The sequence below is a fragment of the Henckelia pumila genome, chromosome 3 (assembly GCF_033568475.1).
Source record: "Henckelia pumila isolate YLH828 chromosome 3, ASM3356847v2, whole genome shotgun sequence".
Taxonomy (NCBI): Eukaryota; Viridiplantae; Streptophyta; class Magnoliopsida; order Lamiales; family Gesneriaceae; genus Henckelia; species Henckelia pumila.
In genome coordinates this window covers 60893858-60916631 of record NC_133122.1, presented here as the reverse complement: position 1 = coordinate 60916631, position 22774 = coordinate 60893858, and the positions used below count along the sequence as shown (strand labels likewise).

General features: G+C 35.8%; 2 protein-coding genes across 2 annotated transcripts; both read right to left on the bottom strand.

The window, feature by feature from the left end:
- Positions 1–3418: 3418 nt before the first annotated feature.
- Positions 3419–7274, bottom strand: LOC140887839 (pentatricopeptide repeat-containing protein GUN1, chloroplastic). Its single transcript, XM_073295349.1, has 4 exons — positions 5347–7274; positions 4940–5156; positions 3952–4136; positions 3419–3866 (listed from the first exon to the last, which is right to left on the bottom strand). The coding sequence occupies exons 1-4, from the start codon at positions 7251–7253 to the stop codon at positions 3602–3604; spliced, it is 2574 nt and encodes an 857-aa protein (XP_073151450.1). The 5' UTR covers positions 7254–7274; the 3' UTR covers positions 3419–3601.
- A 921-nt stretch (positions 7275–8195) lies between these two features.
- On the bottom strand, positions 8196–21238 carry LOC140887218 (uncharacterized). The gene is made up of 27 exons (XM_073294323.1): positions 21020–21238; positions 20824–20889; positions 20630–20716; positions 19736–19792; positions 19548–19612; positions 19267–19436; positions 18877–18938; positions 18695–18778; positions 17920–18079; positions 17556–17671; positions 17173–17301; positions 15783–15854; positions 15499–15594; positions 15215–15292; positions 14584–14712; positions 14185–14358; positions 13857–14060; positions 13660–13773; positions 13295–13527; positions 12594–12639; positions 12257–12505; positions 10758–10988; positions 10342–10433; positions 9355–9583; positions 8780–9136; positions 8626–8699; positions 8196–8524 (listed from the first exon to the last, which is right to left on the bottom strand). The coding sequence occupies exons 1-27, from the start codon at positions 21119–21121 to the stop codon at positions 8419–8421; spliced, it is 3582 nt and encodes a 1193-aa protein (XP_073150424.1). The 5' UTR covers positions 21122–21238; the 3' UTR covers positions 8196–8418.
- Positions 21239–22774: the final 1536 nt, after the last annotated feature.

Below are 22774 nucleotides of genomic sequence, written 5' to 3'. Positions count from 1 at the left end.
CAAACATACTTAAATATCTCAACTCAAACAGCAGATATCCAAATCCACATTAACATTTTCCTAAGAACAACGACAACAGAAGACATTTGGAGAAAATTCCACACAAATGTACAACCTCGTAAAAGGAGGACATTTGTGATGAGGTGGAAAAGTCCGGGTTCTATTTTATGTCCGAACATTTCACACGCGCAAGTGGGTGGGTCGCTACTGGGGCCCACCCACCATAGTCTTTTTTAGAAAAAAATATTAAAATTTATGTTCATGTTATGGTTATTTATGTTCCAAAAAAATGGTGGTTGTGCAAGATTAGTATGTTGTATTATTTTAGTTTTTTCAATTTTTAATATGAAATTAATTATATTATATAATTGTCAAAAAAATTAACAAATTCAATATTAAAAAAAATATTAATGACAAAGTTATAAACGAAATTAATTAAGTAAAGAAATAAATAGAAATTATAAATAATTTTATTTAAATAAAAAATGAATAATAATAAAGAAACAATGAGACACATAAATGTTTGGTTGATGATATATTTGATTGTGGAACGTAGGACGGTGGGATATTTGAAGGATTAAATATCGAGATGATGATGTGACAGTCGTATGGACACAAATGGTTGGGAGAAATGTCCCAGTCATTATGGATGCATAAAAAAATGACCTCCCAATGGTTGATCAAGGTCTGTTTTCTTAGTTTTCTTGATAATATAACCACTCAAATTGTTTAAACAATGCAGCCAGCTCAAATTGCTCTTCCAGTGGGAGCAATAGTCAACTTGCAAGTCATGGATTTTGTATACATTATCATAACTCGTTGGAAAAAATATTATAAAAAATCGAGTTTTTGATGGCCGAGGGTGGGAATCTAAGGCAGTGTTTGAGAATGCTTTAAAGTTTCAGAAAACACTTTTGAGTTTTTCTTTCACAAAATTTTCGATTTTATTAATAAAAAACTCAAAAGTAATTCTTAAAAGCATTTTGAAACGCTGCTCAAACTGTCGAAGACATGAGAGGCTTTGGTGATGGGAGTGGAGTGCGTCGAAGTTTGGCATATTTTGAGGGGTGTGGTGCTGCCACTTTATGCTCTCTTCTCTTTGTTCTTGTTTTATGCAACTCCAGTAAACAAGCAATTAGTGGAAGTCTATGGAAAATGACTCGAAAGAAATTATGTTAAATCTCCCAGCACAGTTTTTGCTGATGACTAAACTATCTATATGCAGATTTTTATACCAGTAGGTAATGTGATTTTGCAACCTCAAAACATATTTTGTTTTCTTTCTGTTAGTGTGCATGGGTGCTTTCCAATCTTTTTCTTAGTTGACAAGTTGCAAACGTCGTAAAAGCTATGAAATCTAATTCAATTCTAACCGAAAAGGAATAAGAATAAGAATAAAAGAAAAGGAAAGGAAAAGGTAAGGCGGGGAATGAACATTTTATATACGATCATGTAGTAAAAATCGCATGAAACTTGTATCAACTTTTGAAGAAATGTCATGATCATCTAAGAATCTGTGTGGAGTGTGTTGTCTTATATATCAAGAATTCTGTTTTTACCAAAGGTTATTTACCTATAAACCAAAGACTTGTGAAATTCACAAAATATCCGATTATTTTACTCAAAACACTACAATTGTTATAGATTCCCCTACATATCTATAGTGGATATTGGGAATTCAACAAAAATCTCATGTTAAAAACAATGGAAAAGATCACCTATTAATAAGATGAACATCTATTTTCATTGGTACAGGCAAATTCATGTGAACTTGAACTCAAAGTGGACAATATTATATAGCAACATTGTACAAATATGAGACTTCCATTTCACAACAGTTGATATGAACGTTGAGTATATTCGTCTTAAGGTGAAATTTGTCTTAGAGGCGAAAATCAACCTCATGTTTTTCCATGGTTAAACCGGTTTATGGCTGGTTCAGTTTATCAGTGGATCAATCCCTATGATCACTGTTCTAGATTTCAGAAGTTGAGATTTTTCGCCACACGAGGATAGAAGATAGAATATGCATGCACACACACACACACATGTATGTATACTTTAGGAATTGGGAAAGAAGAATAATAGTCAGCTTTTCACATAATGGATAACGCGAGTATATACTGAGGGAGTGGGAAGTAGAATAAGGATCCCTACAATCATATGGTAAGATGCTCCATCCAATGCCCAATAGGAGAGGGGATTTGCCATTAGAATATGATACCCATAAAAGCCACCATACTTTTATCAGGGATGACACAAGGGAAGACAAGGTGTATAGTGACATCCTCTTTTCCGGCTAAAATCCAACATTTTAGACATTTTCAGTTTAGTATCCTAGCTACAATTGGACAATTATAGAATTAGCAATACGATATAAATATTAATATTAAATTACAGCAGTAATACATGCATACATAATAGCTTCAATACACTTACAAATTTTGTTTACATGGTCATTAATTTCCACCAGCGAAACCTCCACGACTCCACCCCCGCAAAGCCACTGCCGCCACCTATTCCTCCTCCAACTTCACCACCCACACCACCGCCAAGCCCTCCTCCGACCCCACCTCCTATCCCTCCACAAGTCCTCCACCTCCACCACAGCCACTGCCACCAGGTATTGTGCAGGCTCCATACACCCACTTATATATTGTCCTAACAGAGAACGCATTTGAAACCAAAAAACTACCATACAGTATTTGAGGATTTGAGTCAGTTGTTATGTGCCACATCATGCTTAAAAATTAAAGAAAATGATAAATTAGTGTTCTCTTTTCAAAACTAATCGACCTTTTGTAGTATATCAATGATCGATTAAAGTTGATGGCTTTAGTCTTTCAGAGAATCTGTTCATGTCATTTATTTTAAGTATTTGTTGTCAATTTTTTTTCCATCGGCCTTTGTTTTATTATTCAAGATGGATATTTTGGCTTACTGTTCTTGCCTTTTTATCGCACGGCACCTTAAGCTCACACCCGCGCCACCCAACCAAAATGATATATAAACGTGCACACACCAAGTGTATTAATCCATCCAGTAAAGTTGTAAACAATACACATGAACCACCAAGTTTCAGGTAAACGAATCTCCGATCGTTCACATTTCTTTTTCCTAACGGAGGGTAGCATATAAAAAGTTCCATCCTTGAATAGAATGAAGGCTTGTAAATTTGATTCTATTATTTTATCTATATTTTCAACAAACCAACATGTAATTTTCCATGTAATAATTTTATAGCATGCGAAATAAAGATATGGCTAGTGCAACAATAAGAAACTGGCTATAGCCAACAAGTAACACAATAGGCTAATACAGCACAACAGCATTGCGAGTTATCATTTAAACCAGCAATTTATTTGTGGGGGATGTGTCGAACACGTAGCACCAAATGAACAATAAATTCTAGATCGTAAGAACAGTCAGCACTTGTACCACTTCAAGACTGAACCAACAACAGGTGCATGAACATACAGACGTAAAAAAAGGAGAGAGGCAGAAAACTCATTTCAGAAAATCTTTTTTTTTAACACTAGTTTACATTCATTACATGATAATTACCATATCATTATCATCAATGATAAATACCCAATAAAAATTACAACGGGAGGGGTTGTAGATTTGGAATCAGACCGAACCTCGTGCTTTCTGGGTGAGTTCTGTCATCCTGAAGAACTAGAACCTTAAGAGTGCCCGAATCTCTCAACCAGGCGGCCACCACAGCTCCACTCGATATAAACCTTCCAATATTACACTTGGCAACACGAAATGGTGCACCTATGCTAATGAGAAGAGCTTCAACCGTTCGCTTCAGCGTACCATCACCTACAACTTTGCTGTGCTTGCCCCAACCAGTTAAAATGCTGCAAATATAAAAGTCATAACATCATGAATTAAAAGTATAATTGAAACCTCACAAACATATTATCTTATGGACATAGATACCACCTTAAAAGGTTCGGCAGCTCATGGCCGTCAGAAACAATAGAGCGAATGTTCAGCAACCATGCATGAACCATTGCTCTGGCAGCGCCACACGACATCAGGTGTAAATCAAGGCAAGACTCAGACCAAGTATTTTCCCATACATCTCGACGTTTCCCTTCAAGCACAACAAATTGGGCACCTCGCTTCTACAAAACAAAACAATGAAAGATAATAATTAAAATCATATCAGTTGCTAGGACACTTGCAGCTCCAAGGTCAAATATTGAACGTGAGAAACAGAATAACATTTAGACTACGAAGAAAACAATGAACGGAAGGGCCGGCGGGAAAATTCCTAGTCAATTTCTCTCAAGGCAAGCACAGTCATTTACTCATGGAAGAAAATAACGACCCTCCATGTTAAACATTTCTATTATGTAAATACATGAAATAGAGATTTTGCTCCCCTAAATTAATGAACTTTGGGTTCGCCTCCCATACAAAAACCCTGGCTAAGGCGCTACGCCACTAGGAGGACATCAACAAATGGTGACGCATATGAGATCAGGCATGTCTTCTGAAGGAAACTAAGCAGGATATGCAGAATTTTACCCAACCACCCTCTATGAAGTTTTTGCTGATTCACTGATTACTAAGAGCAACCAATGATAAGTATTTCTCTTGCTAGCTCATCAATTACCCAAGAAACAGTTGAAAATTGGCTCTGGAACTACTACAATCTTTCTTTTTCCACAAGTCTAAGACATATATTGTGAATATCTGCATAGCCGCTCTCAAATGTGGCTGACTAGATGCAGAAAACCCAAAAAATTACTTTTATCATGGAAATCAGGAATAGAAGTCTCCTTATTTCTTCAAAAAATTACTCAAGTCTAATGTATAGTAGTATGATATGTTTCCATCAAACAGCAGCACCCTCACAGCAACATTCCGTGAGGATATTATTGTGAAGTATTTCATTCCACCTGAACAAGATTGTACTAATTACCTGATTAAAGTGCCATAGCATGTCAGTCAGAGCATTATAAAAAGCAGATGCAGTGGAAGAGTCCATCCGCTTCACCTCATCGAAAAGCAACATCGCTTGCCGCCAAGTATTCTCATTAAGACCCATGAGAAGTCCATGTGCCACTCCATAAACTTGGTCATCAAAAAGTCGTAATTCTTCTAATAACAATGATGCTTCTTCAAATGAATTACAGTGGCTACAACCAAAAAAAATAAGGAGCCAACATCACTAATCAATTAAGTTTATGTAACGCTCACTAACGCAAGAGAATTCCCTGTTCACACTGTGATAAGCCAAAAAAAAGCATGTGAAATTTCACCAAAAATATAACTAGTAGTAAAAACACAAGTTAGGAGGAGAAGTTTTATATCTGTGGTACAAGATACCTGCAAGTGCTAAGAATTTCTGAAAATGTAACAACATTAGGCTTTATTTTCATTTCATGCATCTTCCGGAAAACACTCAATATGCAGCTTAAGTCCATCCTTTCCCTCTGATTTTGCCTGCTATCAACTGATTTTCCGCAAGCCAACTGCTTAAAAACCCCTATGATTCTGTCATCCGCTCCATCTTCCACCTCACTATCAGAAACATCCTGAAGAATCATTAACTTCGATGGCTCTAACTGAGACTCTAGATGATCAGCACTAGCAAATTGGCCAAAGGCATTAATGATTGAGTTGTATGTGACAACATTAGGTTGAATCCCTTCCCCCATCATCTCATCAAGCAACAATGCTGACAATTCCACGAGCCCCTTCTTGCACAAGGCATCAATTAGTTTGCTGTAGAAGACAACATCGGCTTTCAAGCCTTGTTGTTTGAATCCTCTATAAACTTCCATTGCGTCTCTATATAAACCTCCTTTACAGTATACACTGATCAATGTTGAGTAAGTTAATAGGTTTGGACAGAGTTGTTCTTTTTCCATCTCTAAAAACAGTTCTTTAACCTTATCATACATCCCCTGTTTACCAAATCCATCTATCAGAGCATTGTAAGTGACGACATCCTTCTTGATACCTATACTCTCCATCTCCATGCTGACACTGAGAGCCTCCTCGAACCTACCAAGGCTAGCATAAATAGAGAGCAGTGTATTATAGGAGACTCTGTCCAACCTAATACCAGCAAATTTCATCTCATTGAACAAACTCAGTGCCCTTTCCAGCCTCCCGGCCTTGGCACATCCCCGAATCATAATGCTGTAAGTTACCTCATTAGGCATGATATTTTTCGAGGGCATCTCCAACATAATCTCAAAAGCCACATCAACGTGTCCACCGCTGCAGGCAGCATCTAACAGTGTGTTGTAAGTATAAATATCTTGATCAATGCCCCGGCTAACCATCTCATTAAACAAACTTCTTGCACTCTCCCACTGCCCTGCAACACTACAAACAGCAAGGAGGGAATTGTAAGTGATCCTGTCAGGTTGCACCCCATTTTGCAACATTTCAACCAAAATATTCGAAGCTCTCTTGAAATCCCCACCTCCTTTTCCACACGCATCAATTAAGGCGTTGTAAGTCACTAAATTTGGCTTCAAGCCAGAATCTTTCATACTCCTGAACACCCCTATAGCGTCCTCAAAGTGTCCACTCTTTGCATAAGCACTAATCAAAGAAGAATAAGCATAAACAGTATTACCATACCCCTTAATGACAGCATCATCAAACACTTTCTTGGCTAAATCCACTTTGCCTAGTCTTCCCAGAGTACTAATCATGGATGTGGTCAATTTCCCCAATTCATTCCTTCTCTTTTCACGACTAATCGCAAATTGGAAACACTGCATTGCCTTCGACCACTCCCCTCTATTCCCCAACTCTCGGAGCAAAAAAGTATAATCATCAGAAACGCAAAGCTTCGATTGGAAACCGAGTAAAATATCATCCATACATTCTACCCCACCGACACCATTAACAGCGCAGCGGAGAGCATCCTCGGCAGCAGAAGAGTGGCGGCTGGAGGAAGTGGACCTGGGCCGGCCAAAGTGCAACTTGGAGACAAAACGAGTGGATCGGCGGCCGGAGAAATCGGAGGCAGAGAGGCAAGGGAATGCAGAAGTATCACCTGCAGCTGCTGCGGCGGCGGCGGAGGGCGGGGGAGGCTTTGGGGCAGACGCATGAGAAGGGTGGTGATTGTTTAAAGAGACCTTTTGCGGTGCCCAGTGGTGGGAGGAGTTGCGATGGTGGTGGTTGTTGTGGCTCTGAAGGTGGTGGAAATGGTGGTTCTGGTAGGGTTTGGCGGTGGTCAGCGTAGAGTGTGGTGGCGGAGTCGAAGAGGCCATTGTTGCATAACAAGAAGATAAAAAAGCTGAGCTGACTATTAATAGCTGGACTGTTTAGTGAGAGAAAGTGGGAAATTTTAGAGAAAGGGACCTATAAAGTTTTATTAAAGTCATAATAATACAATAATTATTATTATTGACAAAATAAACTAGAGAAAGAAATAATATTTTGTTAAGAATTCATTTTAATTTTAAAATAAAATAAAATAAAGATTATAAATAGTCATTCAATCCACTGTGCCGAATTTGTGTGGTGAAAAGTGAAAAAGGGGAAACATAGTTGTACGTGTGTTTACATGTTTTACTATTTTTCTCCCACCTTTCTTTTGTCTTCTTCTTGAAAATTGTTAGATTTTTTTTCTGTTTTGGCAAATAAAAATGTTAGATTCTTTGTTAACATACAGAGGAGGAATATTACCATATATATTATCTTACATGCGTCGAAATGGAATGGGTCTTTTTATCACTTATACTCTCTTTATTGCATTATTATATCAATTTTTTTTTTAAAGAAAATGATTACTTATTTTTTCGTCACAATTATTTGAGATCAAAACTATTTTAGTCATGGTCCTGGATATACTACACCGGGTGAAGATCACCCCATGCATAATAGCATCTGTCTTTAGTTATCGTTTGTCATATCCCGACAATTTTTAAAAAAAGGAAATCGAAATGTAGAAGTTTTTAGCTGCCGTGATTAATTCATTGTTAAAAATAAACAAAAGAAAGATGTCAATAAAATGATTTTGATTCAACATAAAATGATCCCGAAAATGAAATTGTGGTGTTCATACAATCAATCACCCAATCTTTGGGGAAATTGGAGCAGATGCCATTGACATTGTGGGTCAATGGCATCTGATATGATTCATAATTTAACTACTTTTTTAGAACAGCATAAAACAAGAAAGAAAGAACTTAGCATTGTACAATTTCGGGTATTAGGCATTCTAATTCAAAATCTTACCAATGGGGGACCAAATACATCTCTTGTTTAAAAATGTTCCACTACTTGCTATGAGCATGACTGCAATTTCTTCTGCAAAAATAACTTCTAATAATTACGTAGAAAAATTACTAATTTACTACACTGCTCCCGAAGCTGCAATTATTCCTACCTAAAGGTAGTAGACCAAAAATAAAAATAAAAATAAAAAGTTCGTTAATAAGTCTTCTTTCTGATGCTCGGCTTCTTTACATCCTTCTTTGCAGTGGCAGATGATCCCGGTAGCGAAATTCCTATCGTGGCTTGATACAGATCCTTCAATCTACAGATGAGAAGTGTAAGAGATCAAAAGTCCCATTAAATCAACACAAAAGTAAGTGGTTGATGTCCTGGGTAAGTCTAAACTGAAACAATCTCAGTTACCTTGGCATGCTAATGAACAGAGCAATTACTGAAAGTCCGACAACGAGAGGATACACAGGGGCAGGAGTCAATTCCTGAGAAGCGTAAAAATGCAGCGGACGCGTTAAACATTATAGGAAATTTTTGAACAATTTGGAAGTCACGTGTAACTTACCTGCTTGTACATATCCTCTTCCATCCTAAAGCTTAATGGACCAACATGAATTTGAGGCTGCCTCTCTAAGTCGACCTCAATAACCTCAGACACGAATCTATGGTTACCAGATGGCAGAACAGATCGAAGTTGGACAAGGTGTTTACCCTTTGGTAAGTCCTTCACCTGAAAGAAGTTTGAGATTGGCAAGGGAAAGATGGTCTCAACTGTGGATGGATCACTAGCAGGCCTTATTTCAACCCTGATATGCGAATGCATCTCCTTGATGTTTTTCCCCTCTACGTGCCCACTTAAAATGGTCATATCTGGCTGTTCAAAGACCACAAAATCTAGGTCTTTGACATCCTCATAGCCGATCTACATCATGAATCAGTCAGGTAAATACAGTGTCTCTGTCAATGAGGAAATATTAATTATTGCTTGAGATATCACAACAAAATACTCCTCAAATTTGGCATAAACAAATTTTAATACGAGGGAGCATATAGCTTGAGAACTGAACCTTCTCCTAGAAGAACTGTCAAAAAATACTTTGCTATCTGATTTACATGTCTCAATCAACAAATGAAGCTAACCTTAACAACCAAGGACCCTGGAGAAGCACGTTCAATGTGTGTGCTATCAAGCTCACCCTTCCTTGCTACCTTTATTACATAGGTAGTCTCAGGTTGAAGGCCCCTGAGACGGAAACTGCCAGAAACATCTGTTTTTGTCTCTTCATAAAAGCCTTTTGACTCAGCTCTAGCTTCCACATATACACCGTCTTTCGGTTGACCAGATAATAATGTTACTTTTCCTAGAGCACTGCAAAGGGAGTAACCAACTTGTAGATTCTTTCATTTATATATCATGCAGCTTGGAACACAGAAATATAAGATGACTTAGATCTGATTCAAATGACAATTTTTTTTTTACATTTTGTGGTAAAATGTTTGGATCTCACCAAACATTGACTTTATGGTTAGTCACTTAAAAGGTGAAAAAAACAAAATTCAGTATCAAGTATTGTTTTAAAGTGCACGCTCCAAAACATTTGATCAAAAAAGTAATTTTTGTTAGCTGCATCACCCAAACAAAGCTGGTTTCAGATCTAGCCCAAGCTTATTTCATGATAATAAAATGTGCAACACCTAACATTGTCATGCAAGAAGTAAAAATAAACCTTATATGATGCACCCTGTAATTGGTGAAGTGCCATCCACAGTCTAAACATAAGATAAAGTATCATCTAAGAACAATTAACTTCCATAACAGATTCTTTAGAGGGGAGCGAGCGAAAATATTGAACACTTATCTCATGATACAATTATGTCCTGAATACAAAGAAAAGACAGAGAGACCAACAATAAGTTCAATAATATACAAGGTCATGCACAAAAATAATCATGGGAAAGAAAGTGTATTATCATGGTGCATACAGGATTTTGACCCCGATACAGATACATGACTTAAAATTATTTTCAGATGATAGAATTTTAATGGGTCCATTCAGAAAATGGAAAACCTGCCAAGAATCAGTTTGATTAATTTATGAGGTTGGTGATTAACGTAAGAGGTTATACCTAAAAGCAACGCGGGTAGCATGAAATGCGACTTCCTTGGATTCTCCGGAACCAATTTCAATTGGCTGGGCTGGAGGAGAGAAAGCATACTCCTGGAAAAAGGAAAAATGCCATTCAATATTATGATGTCATTACCTAAAAGGAGTTACCAAATGTGTGGCATAAATTTTAAAAGTTAACCAGTTATGCTTGAAAATGCATAACTCTAGCATATGCTAATCATCATAGAAGCAAAATAAGTAGCGGAAATATGGCAAGAAAGTGCGCTTTGAAACCAGCTTTCGGTTAAAATAAAAGGCAGATTCCATTTCTGCATATTTGTCATTCGCACAATTTTTCCTCACAAGCAACTGAAGCTTTGCTTGGAATTGGGAAAAGCATTTAAAATTTACTAGAAAAAATAAAGAACCAAATACCTTCAACAAAGGTCGGAGATAAAAGCTCCCAGGAAATAAACCATCAAAAACAAAAGTTCCGCCAACGCCAGTAATTGAATTGTTTCTGTATCCATCTTCACCACTCAGCGACAATAAAACAGAAGGGAAAGAGTCGTTGATGTCTTCTTTAAAGTACAATCTCACGGAAATTTGACCTAGCTTCTGACAAGAAAAGGAATTGGATCCGACTTTTTTTACGTAATAACCAGGCTGCAAATAAGAAGAAAATCTCAGACATTATGCTTGCCAGCAGTAAAAATATATTCAAGTATGAATGGATTTTACCATGCATAGAACACACTACACAAGATTTCATTTGTGCATTTACAAATGGCTAGGTTTCATATAAGCACTACTCTAGTAATTGGCTGTCAATGATAAAATCAGTGTTTTTAAAGGCGCCGTCTAGGCGCTAAGTAGTCACCCACTGCCTCGATTTTTGCAAAGGCGTCGCCTCTGGGCGTTGCCGCATTAATTGGCCACCTAGGGGGCGACCAGGCTGCCTCTGTAACAGAACTTCACGAAGAAGAATTTGCGTTGGGTGACGATGAAGAAGATACATGGACATCGAGTTTGAATACGATACAGAGGGAGGGAGTGTTAGAGAAATATGGAGACAGACAAGTATATTTTAGAGATTTAGGCTTAAAAAAAACCGCCTAGGTGTCTACGTTGCCTACCGCTTTTTAGAACACCGGATGGAATTACATGCATTATGCATATCAACCTCACAAGCCTTTAATTAACTTGTATATCCAGAGAGTAACGGTTGTAAAAAAATTGGATGTCATACATACAGGCTGTTAGGACAGCCTCAAGGCAAATTAACTAGGACCACATCTCCTGTCCATGGATCATTTTATAACCTCATCACCTCCTCAGGCTTGCACCAACACGGAAACTATTTTTTTTATAAGAAACAATATTATATTAATTACGGAAAAGCTATTAATTACAATAGGCGGATAAGTAATCCGCTAACAACAAAAGTCTAAGCATGACCCTACACGGAAACTAAATTAAAAACATAAGATTGCTGAATTTGTATTTGAATGGAGATATGAAACGAACTGAGAGGAATTGCGATGTCATTTTCTGTGAGGAGATGAGCGACAACTAAAACTTTCCATTTTTAATGACGAAGGAGGAAAAGGAAGAAGAATTGCATATCTTAGCCTCTTAGGGAACCCAGAACCCAACAAACCTTTGCTCAAAAGTTAGCTATGCAAGAAGCAAGCTGAGAAACACTTCAAAGAGAAGGGCCGGCCTTGAACCCCATGGTTTTCAGAGTCTCTCCTAAGTGGATGTTGCCTCTTATAATGAAGTTCGAAATTATATGTTTTATGAATTGATGTATATCAGACACTTCAAAGCTCCAACAAAAACTTCCAATAACCATTATTGTGGAATTCACGAGTTAAATCAAACAAACTGTGTCAAAGATGCTCATAATCTGAACCATTTATAAAATTTCAAACCTTAGAGGCCTCAGTGCTGTAACTTATATCATCATATAGAGGTCCTGCAAGAAATAAGCCATCAGGCCCCGTCATAGTTTCAAGTGCTATATCTCCTTTCTTTAATAAAGAAATGTGGCTCTCTCTCTGTGCAACAACTCTTATATGAACATGGGAAAGTGGGGGTAAAACAGATCCTTCAATATATAACCCCAATCGGCCAGAAAATGAAGCAATTGGAACTTGGCAGCCATCTGACGTTACCGACACCTAATCAACCAAGATGAAAACCTTGAACAAAGTAAATTAATTACAAATGGCATTTAATACTGAAAATAAAACTCTCCGAACCACTTACATGCTGTTGTCTTGGGTAAAACAACACTTTCTTTACCCCATCATTCCTGAAGCAGAGGTAAACAAGGGTGAGAGTAAAATTCCTTGATAGAAATTTCAAAAGTAACCACTCACAAAACAGACAAATCAATTGTATGAAAGAAGGAAGATCTTTATCAAGTAAGAAATTATTTCATTACATTGCAATCTCAACACCTTATTCTATTTACAGCAAGGCAAAGGAAAAAGAAGTATCTTATCTCTATCCATAATGAATACCTGCTTGGATCTCAGTTGTACTGGCCTTGTTTTATTTGCCACTATTGGAAAGTTACCTCATTAACAAAGATTAAGGTAAATTACATTTACCTCCCATATGTATATCAACTGCAAGAAATGACAATCTTAGGGGGTGAATACGATTATTAATTTTTGGAGGCGATAACTAGGCATAACATCAATGAACTAGATGCAATAACCCCCAAAATTTCTTAAACACTCAACGTTCCTATGCCAAAATTATTGAAAGTCTAAACATCTTCTACCGACACCAGTGGACATTAGAAGAAAAAGGTCAGGAACAAACAAAAACAAAAGAATATAGGCATATCAAGGGTAAAGAGCTACTAATGGAATCAAGCAGGATATTATTATCTCTCAGAAAGTAAAAATTTCAAAGGCAGTAGAAAATTAACCACTGCGCCAAAGCCACAGAAAACATACCGTGAGTCTCGAGGTACAAAGATGAGTTTTCTTCCAAAATTAGCCCAAACAGAATATGAGTAGACAGCACCCCGTGGTTGATCAATTTCAGAGGATTCAAGTCTGGCTACGGTCCCATCAACACTAAGTCCATTGTCCAAGATGTCAATTGGTATATTATCAGGTAAACTCTCATTTGATTCAACATTAATCTGTCCTTTGAGAAGATATTTTTCCCCTTTTAGATAAATAGGCTACAGAAGAAAGAAAACATTATCAAGATTTGAGAGGAACAAACCCAAGTATGGTCAACTTCATTGCCACCCACCCTCACCCGTCGTCCCAAAAAAAATTACAACAGAGGAAAATTCCCTATTACACCATACCGACAGGTCATATGTATCAATTCTCAAAATGTTGCTCCCAAAAGAAATACACGAGTCAACGAACTGGAGTTCATGCCCACCAGGAGACTCTAAACAAAAACGTTGAGAACCTTTCTGCAATTTGGAAAAAATATTAAGTATAAAGAATTTCAGACAACTTGGAGAATAAATTTGAGATAATCAACCGCTGATGCTACCTTAATTTTCAGGTTCACACGAGAACCGTCTGCTGATATCAGGAAAGAATCCACTTCATGACTAGAAATCACACTAACCATAAACCCTTTCTGAATAAAAGTGATATCGTCAACATCCTCTCCGCCAACATCCACATTAATAGAGTTCTGCTCCCAGCACCATATATCTTCTCCAGATGTTATAGAGGGAGAATGGTTTTTGACCTACAATGGAACAGATCAAAGTCATAACAAAGACTTGCAAAGGTGGAAGAATTGAAAATGCAACTTGATTTAGAGATTTCTTTTGTTTTCAGAAGGAAAAAGAATCGAATATCAGAGGAATTACCTCAACCCTATATTTACCCGGTAGTATGTTGGAAAATATAAATTCATTATTCTGATTGGTCAAACTACTTATCCTCTCTTCTTTCCTGTTACCATCCAATCTTACAAGCACAACTGAAATAGAAGATCCACATTTTTCCTTGCAGACCACAGAACCACGTACATTCACTTGTGCCTAAATTTTCGAAATTAAAAATAAAAGTTCAGAAATTTCCATTAAAAAAAGGATGTCACTTAGGGAATGCAGGCTGCGTGCTACTTTAATATAACTTTGCAAAAAAAAAAAAGACGAGCCATTAAGAATGAGCATTCTCAACCATCTCAATGCAAGCTGTATAATCTTGCACATTCACATAAATAAACAAAATGATTGATTATTCTAATACATGTAAACTCTCACCTGATAAAATTTTACGCTCAGTAATGGTTTGTTAACATTTACATCGATATGAGGTGGAGAAAAGAGAAGTTCCGGCGCACTATCGGGTGTGGCTGCAAATGCTGATAAGCGATATTCACCGGGTGGAACCTGAAAGGATTATTTACTTTTAAGTAATCCAACTCTTAATAAAGAAAATTTCCATTTCATTACTGAACAAATAATAAAATGTGACCACATAATAATTCTGCATATTTGTATAAACTAATTTAAAAAATAAAAATTGTAACTCATGCTAACGTAAAAAACCTTACCCGATAGAGGCTTGTATTGGTTAGGGAAAAAATAGAAATAGGGAACGAGGGGTTAACATATGAGAGTCCACTACTTTCCAACTTCAGTAATTTGCGATGTCTGATTGAAGTGATATCGGACAGTTGATGTGTTTGTTAAGAGTATGATGATACCAAAGACATATCATGGTCAAGACACTGTAATCGATGCTTAAATTGTCTAGACAATACCATCATAAACAGTTCATATGAACTAAGTTCAGAAGTATTATTACTACCCTTAGATATGATAGCCTAACACCACTTAAAACAAACCAAAAACAGTAAAACACAGCTGCTCAGGTTTACAACTTACTCACCTCAAAGCAAAAATTCCCACTCTCATCGGTCTGTTTCACTTGGGGTTTCACATTCTCTGGTCCATGAGTCAAAGCTACCTGGAATGAAGAACACCTGATTTAATTTAATAAGAACTACACAGTAGACAACTTACCTAATGTCTAGGCACGAAAATATTATTAATGAAGAACTACCAGAAAAGGAGAATAAGAGAAAATTTTGTAATGCTTTCTTTCCTCGTCTTCTAAATCCAGTTACTCAAGCAGCATACTAAAGATAAACATGATAAGGAAAGTCAAATCACCTTAGCTTTGTAATCAGGACTAACAGTCTGAGCAATTCCACATAGATCATATGCTACTGCTTTGATATCAGCAATTGAAGCCATGTTCGGCAAAACCTAAGAAATTAATTACAAATAAGGGCAGAAGAAAAAGATAAAATTGACAAGTATCCAATGAAATCACAAAAACATCATTATCCCCATCAAAATCTTTGTAGCAATTTATTTGTCTATTTACTGGTCAGAAGAAATATCAAACACATCAGCATGTTAGAAAAAATAAGAATAACATGAGATTGACTTACCAGAAAGTCATTCAACTTTTCGAACTTGTAGTGATCTTTCTTGGCTTCAATACTGTATCTTTTGGAAGTAACCTAAAAGTATTAACCAACTGTCCGTGTAAGCCAAAGGGACGTTTTTTGCATATTTAACTAGAAACAAAGAAGACATGATTGGACAAGCATATTTAGGATAAAGCAAATGTTGTAATTTCTCCAGTGAAGGGAAAGGATAACAATCTTGATTCTTGCGGCAGAAAGCCAGAAATAATTCTCTTAAGCACTATTTGTAACACCTCAAATACTAGACACGTGATTATTTATATATACATATACGCGTGTGTGCGTGTGTGTGTGTTTGCACACACATTCTTGTATTAAAATATAATTTTAACTTATTCTTGATGATATTAAAATTCATTATGCATGCGTACATTGTCATTATATGACATCAGTATTGAGAGCTATTAGAAATGACATTGATGGTATTTAACTCGATTACATTTTGCTTAGGCTTGGTCATGGGCATGTACCAATTACATCTCAAAATAGATCCACAATGATCCAATATGCTGAGAGCCTCATGAGCCCAGGAAGAAGACATGTGATAAGTCATGCTATGAACCACAATACACATCATAACCACGGGTTCAACGACCCTTGCAAACTTAGATTTAACAAGAAATACATAACTTATATGGAATAAAGAACACAAGACTCGAAGATATAAAGGAATCGATAATGCTTCCCTGAGAAAAAAATTTAATAAATAGTTCTCTCGTAGGCCTGAAATCATGAAATTGTTTTGTCAAATTTCTTAAAGAAAATTTTATCCAGAAATTAACTAGTTGGGATTTTTCTCAAGTAAATAAATTTTTTAAAATATATACTTTTTTCCTTTTGTAGACTTGAAATTATGATTTTGGTTTTCAAATTTCTTAAAGAAAATTTTATCCAGAAATTAACAAGTTAGTATGGGCTTATTTAGAAAGGCCACGATATTTTTTTATAAACTTGGTAAATTCACAATTTCTGCATGTGATTCAGGTGAGACAATTCAGTCCCTATTAGTTTACTGAAGTAAGTTCAGTTGACTTTGGGTTCTGACAACATAATGGACATCCCCTCTTGATCCCAATAAGCACCAAGATCAGAAAGAGTTTTGAAGCCCCAGATTTTCAGGATGCTACGAATCATAATTCTGTCATCGATAGGTTTTATTTCTCTTTGAATAGTGATTTGAATACTAATTTGCATGTATTTGCTGTCTCACAGCAGGATCACGATCCATTGAAAGGTTTATGACAGTGCACAATACCTCATATAAAGCACCATAAGTTCATAACTCTGTAACGACAGTGAAATCTCTGTGAAATGACAGTGCAAATCATTCAAAGGTAGAGTATGTTCTTACCTGATCAATTTTGTAATATCCTTCTTTATCTGTAATAGACCTTTCTTGACCATCTACCACAATAGAGGCAGCATCAACTCCAGTGCCACTATCATCAACCACACGCCCCCCGACAGAAAACCCAGTGACCTAACATCATTGCCGCTATAGTTCAGTTTTCAAATCAGACAATGTCGTGTATATTTCATTTTTGGATATACAAAATTCCATGAAAAGTGAAACACAAGCAGGCTAGACAAGTGTTGAGAAATGATCAAATGATCTTCACAAAAGTAGAATGCAGGACAACAGAAAAACAGTATTTGGAAAGGGAAAGAAGAAAGAGAATAAAATAATAGCTTCTTGTAATGTTGACACTTCAAACCAACCAACAAATTATATACCTGAAACTTTTGAGGGGCAATCGCATGATCATGTTGAACAGATACCAATAATGAAGGGGGAGAAACATCAAAAATTGTATTTTCACCCTTGTAGAAAGGTACAAGATTATAGATGCCTGCAAGCATTTCAGTGGCACAATCAATTATTCTCTTTCTGCTAGCATTACTTATACAGTAAACCAAATCATCATAAAACAAAAGCCATCCAAAAAAAAGCTACAATACAGGTGGACATGACGAACACACACCGGCACAATTGATAGCAAACTTGGAATGATTAATTAGGAACAAAAGTTGCACTGCAGTTTATAAAACGTGGATGTCGAATATCTAAAGAATAAATTGCAGAGAAATAGAAGAGTACCACATGGTATCGATTTAAATGTGAACATCCCATCAGCATCAGATACTGAATGACAAAGAGCTTTATTCATCCCAGGAGCATTACCAGATTCATAAGGACAATCTAACTCCAAGACATCGTCTGAGTATAAATAAAAATGAACTCCCAATATGGGATTTCCCTATCAAAACAGATATAACGTTAGATTTGTTTATTTCAGGAAATATCATAAAGTAACTTTTTCTAGGAATAGAGGAAGTAGCAACTGTACATAATTACTTTAGATAATTTTAAATTTTAGAGCGAAAATCTCTTTTGAAAATTTTCTTTTAAAGTGTGAACTACTTGTAAAACTTTACCATAGCTATTGTAAAAATTCAATACATTGGCAGATAAAACAATTCAAAACAAACTAAAATCCAAAAATGTGTATATTATCATCAAATCTCATTACGGAGCTTCTGTGCAAAGTTCACCGATCCAAAGAAGCATCAATACGGTAAAGGATGGGTAAAGACTAAAGAGTATCTTATTCCTTGGTCAGCTTATATGATCATCAAGAATATTTTATGACCACAAGCAGCAAACAATGGAAAACATTTGGATTGAGCTGTGATGGTTTTTTCCTCGTCGGAAAGCGGAGAACAAAGTGTCTGGAGGTGTTGCAAAAGATTCAAAAACAGGCAATGATTTTGTTACATTAAATTTGACAACCAATGAGCAATGTTGAATTCCACTACCACCAAAAAGGCCGAACAAGGAAGCGAGTTCTAAATTAGGCATGAGCGAAAGCTACCTGAGCAACCACAAGTCCACGAATATCATAGCCAGAAACAAAGAATATATCATCTACCACACCGTTATCAAACCCTAATTCCACCTGCGGGATCAATTTGAAGTTGAGAAGCAAAGTAGTCACAGATAAATGTTCAAATGAATAAATAAGCATAATAGCATGAAGGGGGTCCACGTAGCTACCTCAGCAGATCCCTTGACCTCGATATTTAAATCATGATGTGAAGCACGTATATTGTACTTTCCTAGACCAAAGTAAAGATATAGTTAAGAAAATGGGAGGTATACTGAAAGTATAATATCACCCATAAAACTTATGATCAATTCCATTTCATCACAGAAAAAGGATGTTATTTTTCTAAAGATATAGTTAAGAAAATGAGAGGTAAACAGAAAGTATGATATCACCAATAAAACTCATTATCAATTCCATTTGATCACAAAAAAGGATGTTATTTTCCACCAGAACCAAGACTCACTCATCGAATAGTATCCTGGCACTAGAATCCAAACTTTTTGAAATGTGAATATTCATGGATATGAAATTTTTGCATGATTTACATGGTTATAGACCTGGAATTATATTTCTGAACAAGTAACTTCCAGTAGATGATGTCAAAACTGAAGAGACAACATCTCCACTGGCAGACAAAAGTTCAACATTAACATTCAAGGGACCACCACTTTTATGCACACAGCTATCCCCGCCAACTGCTCCCACAACTCTTCCAGATAAGGTGAACCTGCAGAAATAATAGCCAGATAAATCCAAAAAATGAAATACATGTGGGGCAGACAAATCCATAGTGTCTGCAAAACATGAGCATGGTAACTTAGAAAAAATGAGTACCAACCCAGTAAACCGAAAATTAATATCTTCATTGGCATTACAACCAGTGTGATCAACAAGAACAGGAACCTAAAAATGAAATTTTAACATAAGAATAGACAGCAATAATATAAAAAAATCACTTGAAATCGTACAGTGGAAACGCAATTGTTAAGGAGAAACACGATAATACAAAGTTCCACAGTACTTAACTTGTTCTGGGGCATATGACCATCCGTCAGGCCCCTTGATCTTGATCACAAAAGAACCCTATGATTAAAGTAAGAAAGGAAAATTTCAGACTTTATAATTATCTTTAAAGGGAAATGAGAAAAGAAAAGCATTGGGAATGAAACCATAAGATAATTTTTGTGTTGATCGGAAAATGGAAGGAAATAATCACTAATGTCATCAGACAATTGAAAGAAACCGAATTTGCATTAAACCAACCCAAGTCCTTTTCATAATCATTAATCAGCTATCTCTTCTCTCCAGGTTTTATTTCCCTCGATTCAATATAATTGATGTGATTCACAGCCAACATGTTGGACAAGTTCTTTAAAGGTTAGATTCTATAAAAATACTGCAGATATGGCTTTTTCGTGTGTGTCCCTCGTTGAGTCTCGTTCGGTCTGCTTAGTCCACTCCCCACCCCTATACCAAACAAATCCATTGGCCGTATAACAAACGTAGAGCTTCAGCATCTCATCAAATAAACACCAGAAATTTCAGTCAATGAGATTCCAAATCTCTTTTACATGCATATAAACTTCATAATCTAAGTTAAAAGAGTTTAAAGAGTTAGAATTTAGAAACACGCCAAAGCTTCAGCTTGTATAAGTTTCCAATGGGTCTTAAATAAGTTCTGAAGGGCACAAAAACATATGACAATCTCTGTCATTGTTCCGATCAATAATCCCATGAAGATCCCAAGCTTCCCCATCTGAACACGCAAAAACTTTCCTGATCGTATCCAAAATCCAAACTTGAGGCATTCCACCCACAAGTCCCAACCGCTTATCACATGAGAAACTTTTTATTAGCTACGAAATGTTTACACACACTCAGGCATCATCAGAAGGAAACAAAACCAACAGTCCGAGCTACCTTGTCGTAAATTGGAATAAAGTAGTACCCATTTGGGGCACATTGAGTCTTGTCCTTAACCAAACCATCCAGCGTCCGAAGCTCGACCTGTACTCTAGAAAAATCAGTGTCACTGCATCTACTCCCGCCAAAAATAAATGGATGAAATAACTTTACAATCAAAACAAAACCAATATAGCTGCAAGTTCTCGTACCGTCACGTGAGAGTAATCCAATTTCGCAGTAGCTGGGCTCCTTGATTTTATCAAAGCTGAACTCGCCTGCCCACTCACACATAAATCTCTCTCAGTAAATCTCGAACCCGAAGAATATATCAAATATACACTATAAACAAATTGGATCAAAATTCAGTAGAATATAACACTAGAACAAACAAATCTCTGGCCAAACCTCAACGAATCCACCGCATCCTTGGATAGTATTAGCAATCCCGAGAGTTGAATGGTACAGGAGTGCAGTTACGAATAGGAAAAACCCATTGGCGGAAATCATGATCAAAACTGTTGAGGGGATCGATCGGAGTGTGGAAGTTCAGATCTTAGTGCCGCATGTTTTTCAATCTTGGTCTCAACGAATTTGTTCGTAGTTCGGGAGTGGGGTTTGTTAATAGTTAGCAGGGTACATTAAAAATTTTCAGGGTTTATGGGGGGTGTTTTGCTAATTAATGACTTGTGATTTATTTTTTATTTTATTTTTTGTGTGTTTGTAATTTAACTTTCCCTGTTGAACTTTTATAAGATACCGAGTTCATAATTGGTTTATATCTTAATTATCATTTATTATAGATTAATGTATCGTTTTTGTTTATATCTATATCTTAATTATCATTTATTATCCTATAACTATTTGTTTAATTTTTAATTGTTTATATATTGGTTTATGTATTTTTATGGAAAGTTAATATTTACACTTCATTTTTTGTTATTTGCACTCCACTTGTGAGTAAATTGGACACATATTTTACACATGAAGTGAAGTGTAGATAACACAAAATAGAGTGTAAATATCAACTTCCATTTTTATGATGTGCATGTTCAATTCAATTTTGAACATCTGAAATTAGCATTGAAATATATATCTATAATGGCATGAATCTAACCAAATTTAACTTATTATAGGACCTACTAATTACTATACCATGTTATTGTGTTGGATGCCACTAATTCATGCGCCATTATCTACATTTTTTTTTGCCAAAATTATCTACATTTTTTTTTCACTATTTTTGTTTATAATTTTCATTTATAAGATATCATGAATATATATTTATGACATTGTATATTAGTTTAATTTTATTTTATTGATGTATATTAGTTTGGTTTAATAAACTAATAATAATTATTATTTAATAATTTCCTTTATTCCTAGTTTTCACCTAATATGTAATTTTATTCACGAAAATAATAATTTCTTGAAAAAAATTTGTTGGAAATTTATTAATTTAAAAGGAAGCATGACAATATTGGGCATAAAAACATTACAATCACGCACAAAATAAATAAAACACAATATGATTAAAACATTTAAAATTAATATTAAACTTTTTTTCCACTAAACATGTGTATCTTGTCTAAATGTGTTCAACCAAGTTGTGTTGGAATCGGTGTTGTGCTTTTTTTTGTATCATAATATAGTTATGGAGGTGTTCTCGTAATTATTGGGTGTATTCATGACCAATGAAAGATAATTTTTATCCAGCTAGTTCAATGATTCATCATCAATGATTGTTTGGCGTTGTAAAACAAACTTTTAAAAATAGTCTTCATGCAACGTGTTTATAACAAAAAAAAAAATAAAAATTAAAAATAATCAATGTACACTCCATGAAGTGCGGCAATGGCAATGTCTTTGGCACACTATCTTGAGTGAGAAACGAAGTCCCTCGAGCTCAAAACTTAATTCTAACAACTTAGCTCTCAACTAAAAAAAATGAATTCTAATTTTAATTAATTATTGAGTGAAAATTACAATTAAAACATAGATGTGAAATGATTTAAAAAAAAATCAGCATTTGAAAAAACGACAAAAAGTGTGTATTGTAATGGTGAGTTTTTAAAAAATACAGGTTATTGGTTTAACTAAACTCCCTATTACCGTCACTGATACGAGTGCAGGTGCAACAAGAGGAGAGCAAGTCAAAAGAAA